This window comes from Diadema setosum, chromosome 7 (assembly GCF_964275005.1).
Source record: "Diadema setosum chromosome 7, eeDiaSeto1, whole genome shotgun sequence".
In the NCBI taxonomy this organism is placed as follows: Eukaryota; Metazoa; Echinodermata; class Echinoidea; order Diadematoida; family Diadematidae; genus Diadema; species Diadema setosum.
In genome coordinates this window covers 29,287,143-29,302,525 of record NC_092691.1, presented here as the reverse complement: position 1 = coordinate 29,302,525, position 15,383 = coordinate 29,287,143, and the positions used below count along the sequence as shown (strand labels likewise).

General features: G+C 35.5%; 1 protein-coding gene across 1 annotated transcript in view; it reads right to left on the bottom strand.

Annotated features, from left to right (window-relative positions):
• Positions 1-14,280: 14,280 nt before the first annotated feature.
• LOC140231169 (NBAS subunit of NRZ tethering complex-like) overlaps positions 14,281-15,383 on the bottom strand; it is a 57,862-nt gene continuing 56,759 nt past the window's right edge. The window contains exon 57 of the mRNA XM_072311317.1: positions 14,281-14,661. Within this exon, the coding sequence (XP_072167418.1) occupies positions 14,386-14,661 (276 nt within the window). The 3' untranslated portion in view covers positions 14,281-14,385. The remainder of the gene's footprint in view (positions 14,662-15,383) is intronic.

The window sequence follows — 15,383 nt, the reverse complement described above, 5'->3', positions numbered from 1 at the left end:
ATAATTATTATGCTCATTATAAACATATTATATATGATTATAACCGTGTTATAATCATGATTATTATAACACGGTCGGGACCCCTTCTCTCACTCTCTCTATGTACGTACATTGTATATATATAATTTATTATAATCATATAGATAGATAGATATAGATATATAGATATATATCGCAACATTGATTGCGTGTTGCGTGGTTGCCATTGGAGTCAATATACCAATGTTGCCCTGTGAACTATCATTAAATTCGGATTTACGTTCCTTTTCCATTTAAATATCATACCAAATGAATGCACTTTCATTCAAAATTTCGTACCATCTGCACTTGTGCTACCATCAAAAGCTTTTCTGAGGAAACGAACATATGAGAAAACAAAACGACTATACAACCAAAGGATGTCTTTTATCTTGCATAGGAATTTTTGGCTGAAGGGCAGTGATTTCTCGACAAAAACACAGTTCAAATCAATCTTATAATGTAGTCTTTTGGATATATTTAAAACAAAAAAGACAGACTTGATCAGCATTTAACTTTCCTCTCTTTCAATACAATATCGTCATGTCAAGGAGTCTTCGCTCTAATAATTGCCAATGATCATTCTTACGATAGAGGCAGCCGAGTTGATCAGTACTGACATTGATGTGGAAACAAATAACTGATATTGATGCCAAAAAGAACAGTTGTTGACTAAATCTTACCGAAATCAGGCCTTGCTGGGCAGGATGAAAACAAATCATGTAGGATCCATGGAACTATGCAGCTGTAGTCCACGCCGTCTCCAGCAATTAATCTGCTGGGATCCGACTAGAGCGTGAGCGAAAACGTCCGCGAAAATACCACCACCGTGCGTACACAGAAAAATGCTGAAGGTTTAGGCAAAGGGAGGGGAGAGAGGAAAAGAGTTGGAGAGAGAGAGAGGGAGGGGAAAGAGATGGTGTGTACCATGTGTGCGTAATGTGTGTGCAGGTCTGTATACAACAGGTATTTAAGTCAATACTTTTATGGCCGTAGTTATCTGTATTTCGGGTTCGCTTTTCAGCAAGAGGAAGGAAAGAGAAAGAATTCGAGTGCAGTTCTGAAGAACTGTATCATTGTTGAAGTGAAAAACCAACATTTCTCTATATTTGGGGCTTCAATGCTGTTGCTGTTGTCTTTTTTTTTTCTCATTCCTAGATATCAGTAGAGAAAAGGAGGAAGAGAGTGACAAAACTGAATAAAAACAAACAAATAAACCACCCCGTTACGGCAGGTACTTTTCTGTAGTTTGAGTTTGATTTCTTTGTTTTTATTTTTTCAGGCAAAGATGATCAAAGGGAGAGGAAGAGAGAGAGAGAGAGAGAGAGAGAGAGAGAGAAAGAGAGAAGGGGAGGGAAAGCTGCAGCTCCGTCCAGAATAAAAAAATATATATATATATATTATTTTTTGTTAACGAGTGAGCCAGTAGTTCTCCTTTTAGGGGTTATTCTTTTTTCTTTTTTTAATCTGAAGGTTGGGCAGAGTGAGGGAGGGGGGGGGGGGGGGGGGTAGGAGGGACGAATGCATTTTGACCGGAAACCGTTTGTTTCAATTGGGTTGTGGTCCGTTTGTTTCAATTGGGTTGTGGTTACAGCTAATGTTGATCTCGTATGGTCTGTTTTTAGTCATTTGGTGATTTCACCAGACGTCGACGATGTAACCCAATGATAATAATGAGTCAGCTTTGACAATTTAGTAACAAGACCTAAAGGACACATTTCGAAAACCTCATTGAAAAGTAGGATTCGGCGAAATAAAGGTTTAGTAACACACTCGGTGAGATTCATTCAAAAACTAGGATTTTTCTTATTTTTGGCAAATTTGTCATAAATTCCTGTGACTAATCTGTACAAGTGAAATCTATGTGACAATGATGTCATCAGAGTAGAAAATTAAGGAAAACAAACAAGAGCTTAAAAAATCTTCTTTTATTGGCGAGATGAGACAAAAGAGATATCATTATGTCTTACAGAGGAGTAAAGTGTTCTTTCAATATCCTTGGAACATTGTTTGAATAATTGTTCCTTCATTTTCTTTCTCTGGCACAATTTACTCACCATGTGATCATGTTTGAAACAGACCTACACACACACACACACACATATATATATATATATATATATATATATATATATATATATACTTGTGTGTGTGTGTTCGATCTCATTTTTATTTCCTCAATCATACTTCAGCTAAAAGGATCAGCTTGTATATGGAAATAAGCTTATTTCATGCATGATTTACCAAATACATAAGATAAATGAATATAATTGAATGCAAAATCATGTATAAACGTAGCTAGCTATTTAAATGAATGAATGAATGAATATACAAATATATCATATACAAATATTATACATATGTGTAATCAAAACAATTAAAGTGTAAGCTTAAATAAGTATTTCTTATGTTATTTTTGTACATAAAATTTAATGTCTATATTACAATATTATTATCGGCGGTATTTCAGTTCAAGGTTGTATTTTTTGTTTCGCATTAATGTGTTAAAAAAAGCCCTATATAGGTGTTTTTGTTCATCTTATCATTATCATCATCATAATCATCATCATAATCATCATTATATACATAAATTATGCACTTACTTTGATGTCCATTTCTTCACTGAGCATGGTGTTGATGCACTTATTGTTGAGACACTAATTATAGGACCATGAATACCATGCAGTTATTACTCCTATACGTTATAAGTATAGCAATCGTCACTAACTTCATCGCGTATTCTTCGCGATCATTGCATCTTCCTTTTCTTCCGTGTCTACGAGATGCGAGGAGTATCACATCGTGGGCGCAATCGAGAATCTTGACGTCATCCGTGTTGCATTATGGGCCGGGATCCAGGACAGCCCCAACCCCCCGTGGTGTAGCAAAGCCCCTTCATTACTATACTGTATTAGAGCCAGGCAGATAGCTTCAAGGTGTTTACAAATTAGAAACCTTTTAGGCATGCAATATAATATGCGTCTTCGCGTGAACCACCGATATTTATGGTCAATATTAATCCGCCATGTTTTCCGCCCACGGGGGATTCCTGCGGATTTTTGTGATATCAAAAGACAGAGAAATCGCAGTTTGGTTATTATTGAAATTGGCCCGCATGAATAATGACGCGTTCTAATTCACTCTGCTGGAAAATAATGAATTATGTGCATATCACACGTACCACTGAATGGATGGAGTATACTGAGCAAATTATATTGAATGCACCTGACCTCACAATATAAGTACAATTGAGTTGTGTATCTCTCTCCCTCATTTTTTATGTATTATGTATGTATGTATGTATATATGTATGTAATATAATATATGTATATATATATATATATATATATATATATATATATATATATATATATATATATATATATATATTATATTGTATAGGTGTGCGGTGTGTGGGTGTGCGTGTATGTGTATGTTTAAGTATATTCAATATGAACAAAGCAGCAGATAAAATGCAAGTATTACATCAATGTAATGAAAAATAACATGTCACGCTTAATGCACTCACAACCGACTGATTGGTTGAATATAAAGTGATTATGGCATGCATGCAATGATAATGTGAAGCAAAAGAACGTATTGTGCTTAAATAAATAAATCAATCAATCAATCAATCAATAAAATCAAGTAGTGATGAAATTGGTACCTGCATTAATTTAATGCCTTCATATAAAATTGAAGATAACAGTGATGCTTTTAGTACGTATATACATTTTCAGTTTCAGTTGAATTTTGTTTGACCACTTGTAAAAACATACGGAAATACAGACAAATACACAAGGAATTATGATAAAATCAGAGATTTCTAATCTTACTCGTGACATAATGTAGACACACAGGTACATAAAACGAAAGGACATACGTGTGAAATTTCACATAATTATCTAATTCGAGGTACAAGTGCAGGAGACCATCATCGATAAGCAGTGTGCCTAACTGGGATGACGGCGGCCTCGGGTAACTTGATAATATATTATGCAACATCAAAGCTCCAGTTGGAACTGAAGGAGGAACAGGGGAAAAAATCACTTCAACATATAATTTTACATGAATACGACTATAACGAGGCGAATACAAAGGGCAGAGAAGGGGGTGCTAGTACCTGAAACAGAGAGAGGGGAGAAAAGAGATTAACAGTGCTTGAAGGATTGGGGCTTTCTTTTAATTATCGTAGACAACGACAAAAAGAATTGTAACGTAGGAATTCTATATAATAAGCATTCGAGCTTGTGCATTGGCAACAGCAGTGGAGATATTACTGAAATATACAACAGATAAACGACTGAGATTATTATTTGAATGATACAAAAAACCTTTTTTTATAAAATTATTTACGATTGCGAAGAGAAACACTGTACCTAAGATCCTCAGACAACGAGTTCCATACTTCTGGTTCATAAATGTCTTATGGATTGTTGTGTTGTAATGAGTTTTGTATTTTTCAAATGATAATCATCTGCATGATGGATGGGATATTGGTTAATGTTGGGTTTGAGATAAATGCATCATTGCACACCTTGCAGGGAGGTGATTATAGGTATATTCATGCATAAATATTGCAGTTAAATTACCATATGCGTATTTAAGGGATTTTGAGAGTCTTTAATCATGGAACGGTGATTCAGGGCCAGTGTGTGCTAAATAGTGAGAACCCGTGATAACTCCAACTGTACGTTTCTGTTAGAGCAAAAGGGCAAGTTAGGAAGAACCACAGCTTTCCCAAACAATATTAAATCATGTGAGATAGGCCTAATATTAATGAGTTATAAAGAATTAACATTGTATTTTGAGTAAAAAATTCTCTGAGTTATCGGAAAATTCGGATACTTCTTGATTTCGTTGGGTGGATTTTTAGTATGTGATAGGACCGTTGTAATGTTCCAGTATTTGTCCGTCTACAATAATAAATAGCAATATATGGTATTGGTGTATGATTATTGCAAAACACAATATAATTTGTTTTATCAATATTAAAAGAGTGTTTTTGTCTTTACACCATGTTGATACTTTAGATAATTCTAAATCATATTATCATAAGCAATGTTTATATATAGGTCTTTATGGAAAAAGTAAATGCTCGTATCATCTTTAAATGAAATGGAATGGAGCAATGACGAGGAATATACAAGATCATTATAGACAATGATAGATCAAAAACAAAAGCGGTCCTAAAATCGATCAATGTGGGACTCCACAGAGGATGTTTTGTTTTATTAATGGATTCAAATGATTGGTAAAATACTTACTGTTGTGTTTTCTGTTGTGTAGATAATCTTTAAACCAGTAATAGCCTGGTCTCGAATACCATATTTTACCATTTCATATGACAAATTATTGTGATCAATAATATCGCAGGCCTTACTCAGGTCCATGATAATTGCAATGAAATGTTCTATTTTGGTAAAAGACCCCATTGCTTTGTCTTATTTAAATGATAGCATAATTGGTCAAATGTCCTTTTCTGAGTTCAAATCGGTTAAGAACTAGATGTGCACTCAAATATTGAGGGTTGCTCCGGACACTATCAAGAAGGGAAAGGAGAGGGAAATGAAGAGATAACAGACAGAAAAGAAGAGAAAAAAAATATTGTAAAGACACATAATCTGATAATGGACATTAATCCTACAAGATACACTACAGTAACAAGCAAATTTCTCGCATGAGACGGGAGCGTCAGTTGAAGGCGGAGCTCCCGCCAAAGAATTAAAAGAAACACCAGCACCTGATTGGTAAAGAAATATACAACTTTGAGATTCTGTTTCAGGCAGGCCTTTGTGATATAATTAAGAGAAGAAGAAGATGGAATAATTGATATAGCAATTGCCTTGGTTGTATGGCGCTTTTCTGGAACGTGTCTAAGAGCACAATTTTCTGAATTATAAAGTATTTAGCCCTGACTTTCAATACGTTGAGAGAAAAAGAGGAAAAATAAGAACAATACATTTGTAAACTTATAACTTAAAGGGATGGTATAGTATTAGTGAAGATGAGAAATGGGCTTTTAACAGCAGAAAGCATTGAAACATTTAAAAAGCTTCTGAAGTCATATATGTTCGCATCTTGTTTTGGTTGAATATTCGTTGAATTGCTCATCGGGTATATATTTCTATCTCTTTCTTCTTCTTCAACCTTCTCATGTACAACTATGATTATAATGTATGTTATTCTCTTTATAACATTATGTCGCTCTGCGCCTCAGAATAGGCCACAAGATTGATGGCGCATTACAAATGCTGTACTTATTGTTGTTGTTATTATTATTATTGTTATTATTATTATTATTATTGTTATTGTTATTATTATTATTATTATTATCATTATTATTATTATTATTATTATTATTATTATTATTATTATTATTATTATTATTATTATTATTATTATTATCATTCTCATTATAAAGAGAAAAATATTGTTGGGGTCTGACAGGGTGCAGCGTATACTGCATCATTAACTTGTTTTGGAGACGCGCTTTTTCATTTAGAAGTTAACAAGAAGACGATGAAGAAGGAAACAAACAATGAATGAACAACATGGTGTGCACCTTGGATAACATGAGCTTGACATTATGTCATTCGTGTTCATGAATCAAAAAAGACCCCCCAAAAGAAAAAAAAAATGGCCTTGCCATTTTTGTTCTTCTCAGAACGATCACGCCGATATTTTTCCACTTATTTCAATAAAATTGCGATATGACGGGGGAGGTCAGGCTTTGATTACGTAATGATTATATAATGGCACCCACTTAAGTAGTCCTTTGTCTGAATATAGCTTGTTTCTCGGAAAGATATGAATCTTGACAGAAGATCTCTGTTACTTGGATATATCATGACGGTAATCTATGTAGACTCGATCATGTCCTTATTGTTAGTGTTGATAGTGGGTATAATTACATGGAATTGATAAGCGTTTTTTGTTCATTGTGAAAGACGCTGTGTTTGGTTTTGAAAGCGTCTGTCCGAGCAATATTACTGTCGGAGACTTTTGTAATTTCCGTAGCGCACTCAAAAACTTGGCCTATACTCCATGACAACCCCCGCAATAAGCTGCAGAGCTGTCGCTGGTGAAGACCATGTGTAAATAGAAAAAAAAAAAAAAAAAAAAGGAGAGAGCTCTGAATCAAATATCATCCATTATAATCATACCGTGGCGCTGAATTATATTCTCTCTTCGGTCCAAACTGATGTCTTCATTTGACTGACATCCTTCCTATTTTTTTTTTTCTGTCTTTTCTCCTTCAAAACCGTACACCTGCTCTTGGCATCATCGCCTTTCAAAAAAACAAAAAAAAAAACAAAAAAAAAAACGTCTATTTGATACGAGAAAGAGTGACATGTTTCCCGAAACGAACGCTTTGAATAACTGCTTTTATTCCTAGCAAACATTTGCCAGCAGAGAATCCATCAGTAATGGAAATACACAGTATCTTCAAACGGACTGGAGAACAGATTTGCATTGACTACTTCTTATCGTTATAACGGGAACGTTGAGCATCAATGCAGCAACAGGTATCGATTTATCTCATAGGATATATTGCCATCAATCTTTTTTTTTTTTTTCACCAGAAGTGATTTAACTCAGTTTGCGTCCATGTGCTACAAGAATCAAGTATCAAAAATATCTCAATGATTATTAATGATAATGAAGATAACAAGGGGACATTTCTGTAGGTAGCTAAATGTATCCATTGCATTTTGTTTTTAGATATTCTGTCATGTCTGTACAGATGAATTGTCAAGATAACATGAAGCCATTCAGATCAAACAGTTTAATTTTGAAGCATGCCTGTGTGCGCGCGGATTACCCCACTTTGACAAGTGAATCTGCATTAATCATCCGTAAGTGACAATAGTAAAAGTGAAATCTTCTATATTGATGCTCGAAATTTGAAGATAAAAAAAAAAGTTACCTAATGCGAACTGCATCTTCTTACGTATCAACAGTTTGAGGCCGGGCGTCATAATATCATACCCGCCCCATCTCCATCTCTCCCGGCGTTGACTACCCCCCCTCTGATCTCTCTCTCTCAATGTCTCGCTCTCCTGTCTCCTTCCCCTTTCTCCTCCGTTAACTCTCTATCTGTCTGTCTCTTTATCTCCCCTCCTAGCTCTCGCTCTCCCCCCCCCCCCCACCTTCCTCCCTCTTCTCCTCCGTTCATCTCTGTCTCTAAATCTCTCCATATCGATGATTGAGAAGCCTGAAAAAAAGCAAACATGAACACTTGTCTGATGTCATGCGTAGGCCTATAACCATCCCAACCGAAAAATTGTAGACTTCTTTTGTAATTCAATCTGAATAATAAATACAATGAGTAGAATGATCTTCGTATCGAGGCAAAGAGGATTGATCGAATCTGCATATAATTTCTTATATTTTCTTGTCTTGCTTTGGTTTATAGAAAGTAATACCATGTCCCTTTTGCATCGAAACATCTCTTTCTTTAAATGCAACTGGGACACACTGGTCTATGTATATATATATATATCTATATCTATATCTATATATATATATATACATATACATATACATATATATTATATATATATATACATATATATATATATATATATATATATATATATATATATATATATATATATATATATATATATATATATATATATATATATAGATATAGATATAGATATATATATATATGTATATATATATATATATATATATATATATATATATATATATATATATATATCCATCCGTTGTAATGTACGAATGAGTCTATTGGTCTATCTTTTATACAGGTAAACAATGATGAATTTGAAAAAAAAAAGAGAGAGACTCATCAGTTGTGAGCAGACGACGAACTGATTTGTTTTCCTCTCTCTCCTTCTGCCCATTCCCCTCCCCCATCTCCTTGGTAGTTCGGTCAGAGGTGCTTTGTAACTGGTAGAGAAAAGGCATGATGTAGATATCAGTGTTATGTTATTTTATGTTATGTTATTTTTATGACATTGCTTCAAATGGGATATACATTGTGATGAACAGCAGAACGCGACTCGCTTATCAGATAGCGTAGACGACATTATGGCTTTGCGTTTAAGCAAGAACGCATCCTCACTTCTTTCGTTTCGTAGATACCCAATGAACATGATAACAGCCCATGAGCGAAATATTGCTACTTGAAATGTGATGATGCAAATCATTGGCCTGGCTTGGGCAAGAAGTAACAGAAAATGGACAACTTTAGGTACTACATGTATCTTGCAGCACTATATTTTTAACATAAATATAGATATGAATATAAATATAAATATAAATGTAAATATAAATATAAATATAAATATAAATGTAAATATAAATATTTAGTTACCCAGTAATTTGCTTCCATGGCATTGCTCCTATGGTATACCATTAAATATCTGCACGCGAAGCCAAACATACATTCTAACCACAAATATAACTCTCACCGTAATTCTAATCCTCACATCGAACTAAACCTAAAACCCTATGACAACCCTAACCCTAACCATAAGTCCTTGGAGAAAATAAAAACGGAGCAATTGTCGCAGGAGCAAATGCCGCGTCACCAGTCATTTATATAAAGATTATGATTTGAGTAGGTATGAATGCATGAGTTTGCTGGAAAGATAGAACAACCTGCAGATTTCATCTGTATTATATTCCTATTATGGCGAATCATTAACAGGGTTGGTGTTCTTGAGAATACCGACATGAAAATGCAAGAAAAATAATAATGATAATGACAAAATCCTAAAATAAAGAAAACTATATTTTGTCAGACCCAAATCCCGTCTGGCTTGACAATGAGCCTCGGCCTGATTCAAACAACTCCGCGTATATTTGTGCAGACATTGGGATAACACAGACATACGGCAGTAGAATGAACTGCTATCATTGGCAATTCACTTTGGATTGGGCAATCATCATTACCGGGAGGGAAAGAGCAGGCAAGTGTCGACGATAATGGGTCCTAGAGAAAATTGCTTTCACGAATCTGGCAAATGGCTCTTTATTCCGGTAGCCATAATGTTCGTAAAAGCTTAAAATATCGTTGACCTGCTAATTTCGTACTTTGCTTCGTCCCCGACCCCCCTCTCTCTCTCTCCCTATTTCGTGTCTTGAGGGCGATTTTCTCTTAATTTGTGTGTTTAAGGAGTCTGTAAATAATTTGGCGAGGTAAGGAACGTATCTATGTAATGTGAATAATATTTACCAGACTGTTTGATTTACTTTTTACAACACTTGTGATATTAAACTACGAGTACAATAAGACACAATGTACGTTGATCTATGAGACGGTCTTGGAAACTACCCGGATTTTTTCCTCAACGTCTGCTGTAAGATGTATCATCACTGTCACCACCATCTACAGCACCACCACCAACAGGATCAACACTATAACAACCTCTTGAAACATTACACGTCACCATCAACACTTGAAATCCCCGTCCTCAACTACTCATAGAATCATAAAACAATTTCATAAAATCATGAAATTTTACCACCACCATCACTATTGCGCAGTAATGTGCATTCCCGTTATAATGCAATGCCGGATACAACAAAGTCAAATTCTGGGCCCAAAAATTATCATCTAGATATCTTTGTTCGGGTGTACAGTGTAGCAAAATTTCTGTATAACGAAAGAAAACTGCCTGTCCCGAGGACTTCGTTATAACCATGATAACGGTACTCGCCTGTGTCTGTCGCTATCACAGACCTCCCAACCTTTCTGGCTGAAAAAAAAGGAAAAAAAAAAAGATGATTTGGCTCAAAAGTACACAATGTAGGAAAGAAAGAGCAATTCCAAGAGGAGTGTTTAGTTAATAAAGAAAAACAGGAAATGTCTATTGAAACAATAGCTGGGAATGGTCAAAAGTCAGATTCTTCCCTCCAAATTCAAAATGGTTAAGAGGTCTGCTATCATCCCAATTTCACAGAATCATCAAATCATCTTCATCTTTATCCTCCTCCTCCTCCACTTCCTCCTCCCAACCATCATCAAAATCATAATCCACACAACACTCCACATCACTCTCATTACCATCACCACTCCCAATAATCATCAACCAAAGTACAGTAATCAGAATCGTTAGTACCATCACCGCCCATCGTCACAATGCACCATTTGGTAAGCTTCAATGTCAGACATTGCCAGAAATGTGTCCATGATTTGTTCTTTTCAATAAAATATGTATTCAATATGAATACATCACACACACACACACACACACACACACACACACACACACACACACACACACACACACACACACACACACACACACACACAAGCACACTCATGCATGAAATAAAACTCACCATGAAACATGTGTATATTTACTTTTATTGCATTGTATTATTTATTTATACGTTATTTATTTACATCATACGAAGAATTCAACAGTCCAATTGAACAGTCACATAACTACTGTACACATGATGATGACACAAAAGTTTTACGGCGTAATAGTATACGAATTAGCAGATTCTTAGGCTTGCTGTATTCTTTTGTTGTTTTTCATCCGTATCTCTCGTATCCCCTATGCTCTGATGACATGCTAGCACAACTATGTTGATTGCCAACACGATGTATAATACACGTACAGTTGTATTGCACACAGAATCGCTCTTTTTGCTGTTGTTAACAAATGATACAATTAATGATTAATGATGAATTCACTGAGACAGAGTGCGGTGTCACATGGAAATGAAATACGCACTCACCATGCAAACATGATGCTGTTATGCATACAGCACACACACGAACATGGAGTTGCAGCTTTGCACTAGGCGACACTTTTAACATACCCCATTTTACAAACCCCCGTACAAGAGGAGAAGGACCCACCTACAGAAACATGCCTCTTTTCCTCTGATCCAGCTTGAAAACATACGGCGAGATTTAACAATGTTATTCATTTTGTCGCAGAGTTCAAAAGTTCAAGGAAGCAACACATTCTGTAACATAGATGCGTGCACTACAAAGGGACATCACAAAAATTAATAAGATTGAAGAAAAGTATCAGCCATTCACTTACACATTGATTACCATGTGCATACAGCTTGCCATGAATGCATTTCATCTCAAGCTGCATGGTAAATCCAGTAGAGATGATATATTTTCAGTGCTTCATAGACTGACTACAGTTACTGTATCACACACTATATTCAAATTGCCGCCCTGTGATTAGGTGACCGTATACACACTGCAAATTTCAACTGAGCAGAGTACAGGTACTAACAGCAAGTTACGATCATAGAAGTCCTTTGATATGCAAGTATGTCAAAAAGCAGAATAAATTATGGAGAAACACACATAGATACATGAATTTGTCATCAAAATTTTGTAAACAATTTCTCTGACTGTAATTTCAAAGTTTTTTTTTTTCTGTCCATCACTCTTCAACACAGATTTTTGTTCATCAAAAAGAGTTCAATGTCATATTTAAATAGTCACAACCTGTTTGTCTTACGAGAAAAACAAAGTAAATTAATATCTTTCTAGCTTCCAACAGATAGGCATATTATCCTATTTCTTAGTATGAATTTCCTTACATTTTTACTATTTGATAAAAACAAAACAAACATCTAATCATAAAATGTCAGGTCTTTACAAACACCTGAACAGATCAGGCACATAGCTACCCACACAATTTACATGGATTTGAGGAATGCAAAAATCATTAACACTAAATGCAGTGATAAATAATAATTATACTTGAGGTGAGCTGCAGAAAAAGAGGTACTTAAATAAGAGAGCTACTAATAAGCAAAAAAAAAAAAAAAAAAAAAAAGTCACCTAAGTATACACCTTACTAAGCACTACTGGCATGAATTTCTCATTACTTCCAGCAAACAACCAAAACAAGCGCTCTGTTAAAACAAAGACCTTACATTTTTTGTTTACTATCAGTAAATCTTTTAAGTCTTGCTTTTCTTTAAAGAGGAACTTGATAAGTAGTCACATGAAAAGTCTTTGTGCTATTTCCACAAGCAAAGCATCAAACTTGTCACACTGTTATGTCTGGCAAGTACTTAATTTTTATTAGAATAACTAATCGACTGTCACACAAATAGGCAGAAAATATTCATCAATTCTCAAAGAATCAGAAGAGAGTTTTCTGTGTGTGGCTACTAGGTTTATTTTTAACTGGTTGAAATTTTCGTGCATTTCGCGCAACCAGAAACCAGGGCGAAAATGAAGCACGCAAATACTTTTCCTTGCCATATGTTCCTGTGTGTGATTTGATTCCGCGGAATTAAAAAAATGCAAAACTCTTGTTACCCGGCCAAGCGTGAAAAATTAGTCACACAAAAATATCCACTTTTACAGATACATGTACAAATAAACAAAAACAAAAAACCACAGAAAACTTTACAAAGTAAGCAGGCATTCCACGTTTTGCCTGTCTAAACTTTGTTTCTGAATCAAAATAAGCAACATTGACATGGCTTAAAAAAAAAAAGAAGAAGATTGTCCATTGGGAAGCATATGCCTTACACAAGGTTAAATGTGGCAATGCCATAATTATCTACTGCCTCACAATGTTTCCCTTGGTTTCGTAAAACAAAGAAATGCCGACATTCATATTTTGGTTTAAACATTTCATTAACTATTATACATCGTTAACTTTCTTCTTCCAAAGAGTAGGTAGTGTTATGATTTTTGAATGATTACAACACTGGTGTGAGGAAATTATAATATCATCTGTGAGTAAATGTAGAAGAGAAAATCCTCATGTGAAGATTTGCCTGAAGATTGACGGTTGACCTTGCTCCACAGCATGACGCACAGTCAGTCATGATAGACTCTTGCAAGAGGAATACTTTCTGGGTTTGTTCATTTATGTGTGTTTTATTTGTTTGTTTTGTGCAAATGGAGAAAGTCTAAGGAATAATGTATGGGAAAACATTATCATTTATTGATTCAGGATGATTTGCTGATAGGTGATAGGTCTGCAGACAGCCCTTTGAACAATAACTGTTATATATCTTGTAACTGTTCAAGACAAAATTTGGCTACGAGTCACTATTAACCAGGAGCACTCAAGCACTCAAGGTCTGGCAATACCCCCCTGATTATGAGATAAAAGGGGGAGGGAGGGGAAATGTGTAAGACATCTGCTTTGAGCTATATTTAGATCTTTATGCCACTGTGAACAAGCTTGCCTCACAGCCTTGTGATTCAATGCACTTACATTCCATGACCAGAGCTGAACCGTCAGAGTAAGGTAAAAAAAGGGGGGGGGGGGGTACAGAAAAATCATTGATGAAAAAAAGAAAGAAAAGATAAGACAGAATCATATATGTAAGATGCACATGAGATGAAACAAGTGTATTGGTTATACACTGGTTTTGGCCATACTACTTCTTGAGCCAAGATCTCACAGCAGCAAACGCTGTGTCGAGTGTGCTGAGCATCGGATGTGTCATCCGTTGCCGTATCAACAGAGACGATGCCTCTGCCTCGTGGCCGGATTCCATCAGTTGCCTAGCAACCTTCTCAGTGTCCACATCCTGGCCGGAGGTGAGCAGGAAGTCTGCTAGAGGGGGAAAGTAGGGTGTGTCCACAACCTTGCTGGCGAAGGAACGGCCGACAAACAGCTGGAGCAATTCCTCGTCGTACGACTCCTCGCCAAACTGAGGGGGCAAACAAAACACGACAAATTACAGTACAGAGAAATATGATTTTTATGCCTGTGACAACTTCTCATATTTGATGATACTCAAATTTCAATCTGGATTCTTTTTTACTCAGAAAAAAAATGGTACTTTTGAAAACTTAATCTTTACTCCATGATCTGCCAATGTAGTTGATATATAATATCATGAGGATATACCTGTATAAAAGCATTCACATTATTTCTCTTTTTCTTTCAGCTTGGAGAACAATAACAGTTACAACATGCATGAAATCCAGGCAGACATATCAAACATGACACGACATACAAAAAATGATAGCTTGATTCTGACGCAATATGCCATCCTCAGTCATCAAAAGACTTTTCCCTGTACATTCATAAACATAGAGTCAACTCCACAAGAGTCTGGTGAATTGGGCTTGGAGTAAAAGCTTTGATTTAGGCCACTTGCAACTCACACTGTGTTGCTGACACACACATGCTTCACAAGTTGGTCTCTGCTTAGTGAATAGATAAAAGAGTTGAGGTGCAGAGAGAGGTTTTTGCACACTATCAATTCTAAATTCCAAGTGAAAACAATGGTTTCTTTCTCAGAAAGGATCACTAACATCAAAATATAAATCTACTTTTCTACATATGTATCATACCTGTCACTTCACCTAATTTAATGAATTTTTAGTAAGCATCAGAACAAAGCGACAAGGTATTTGAAATGAACAT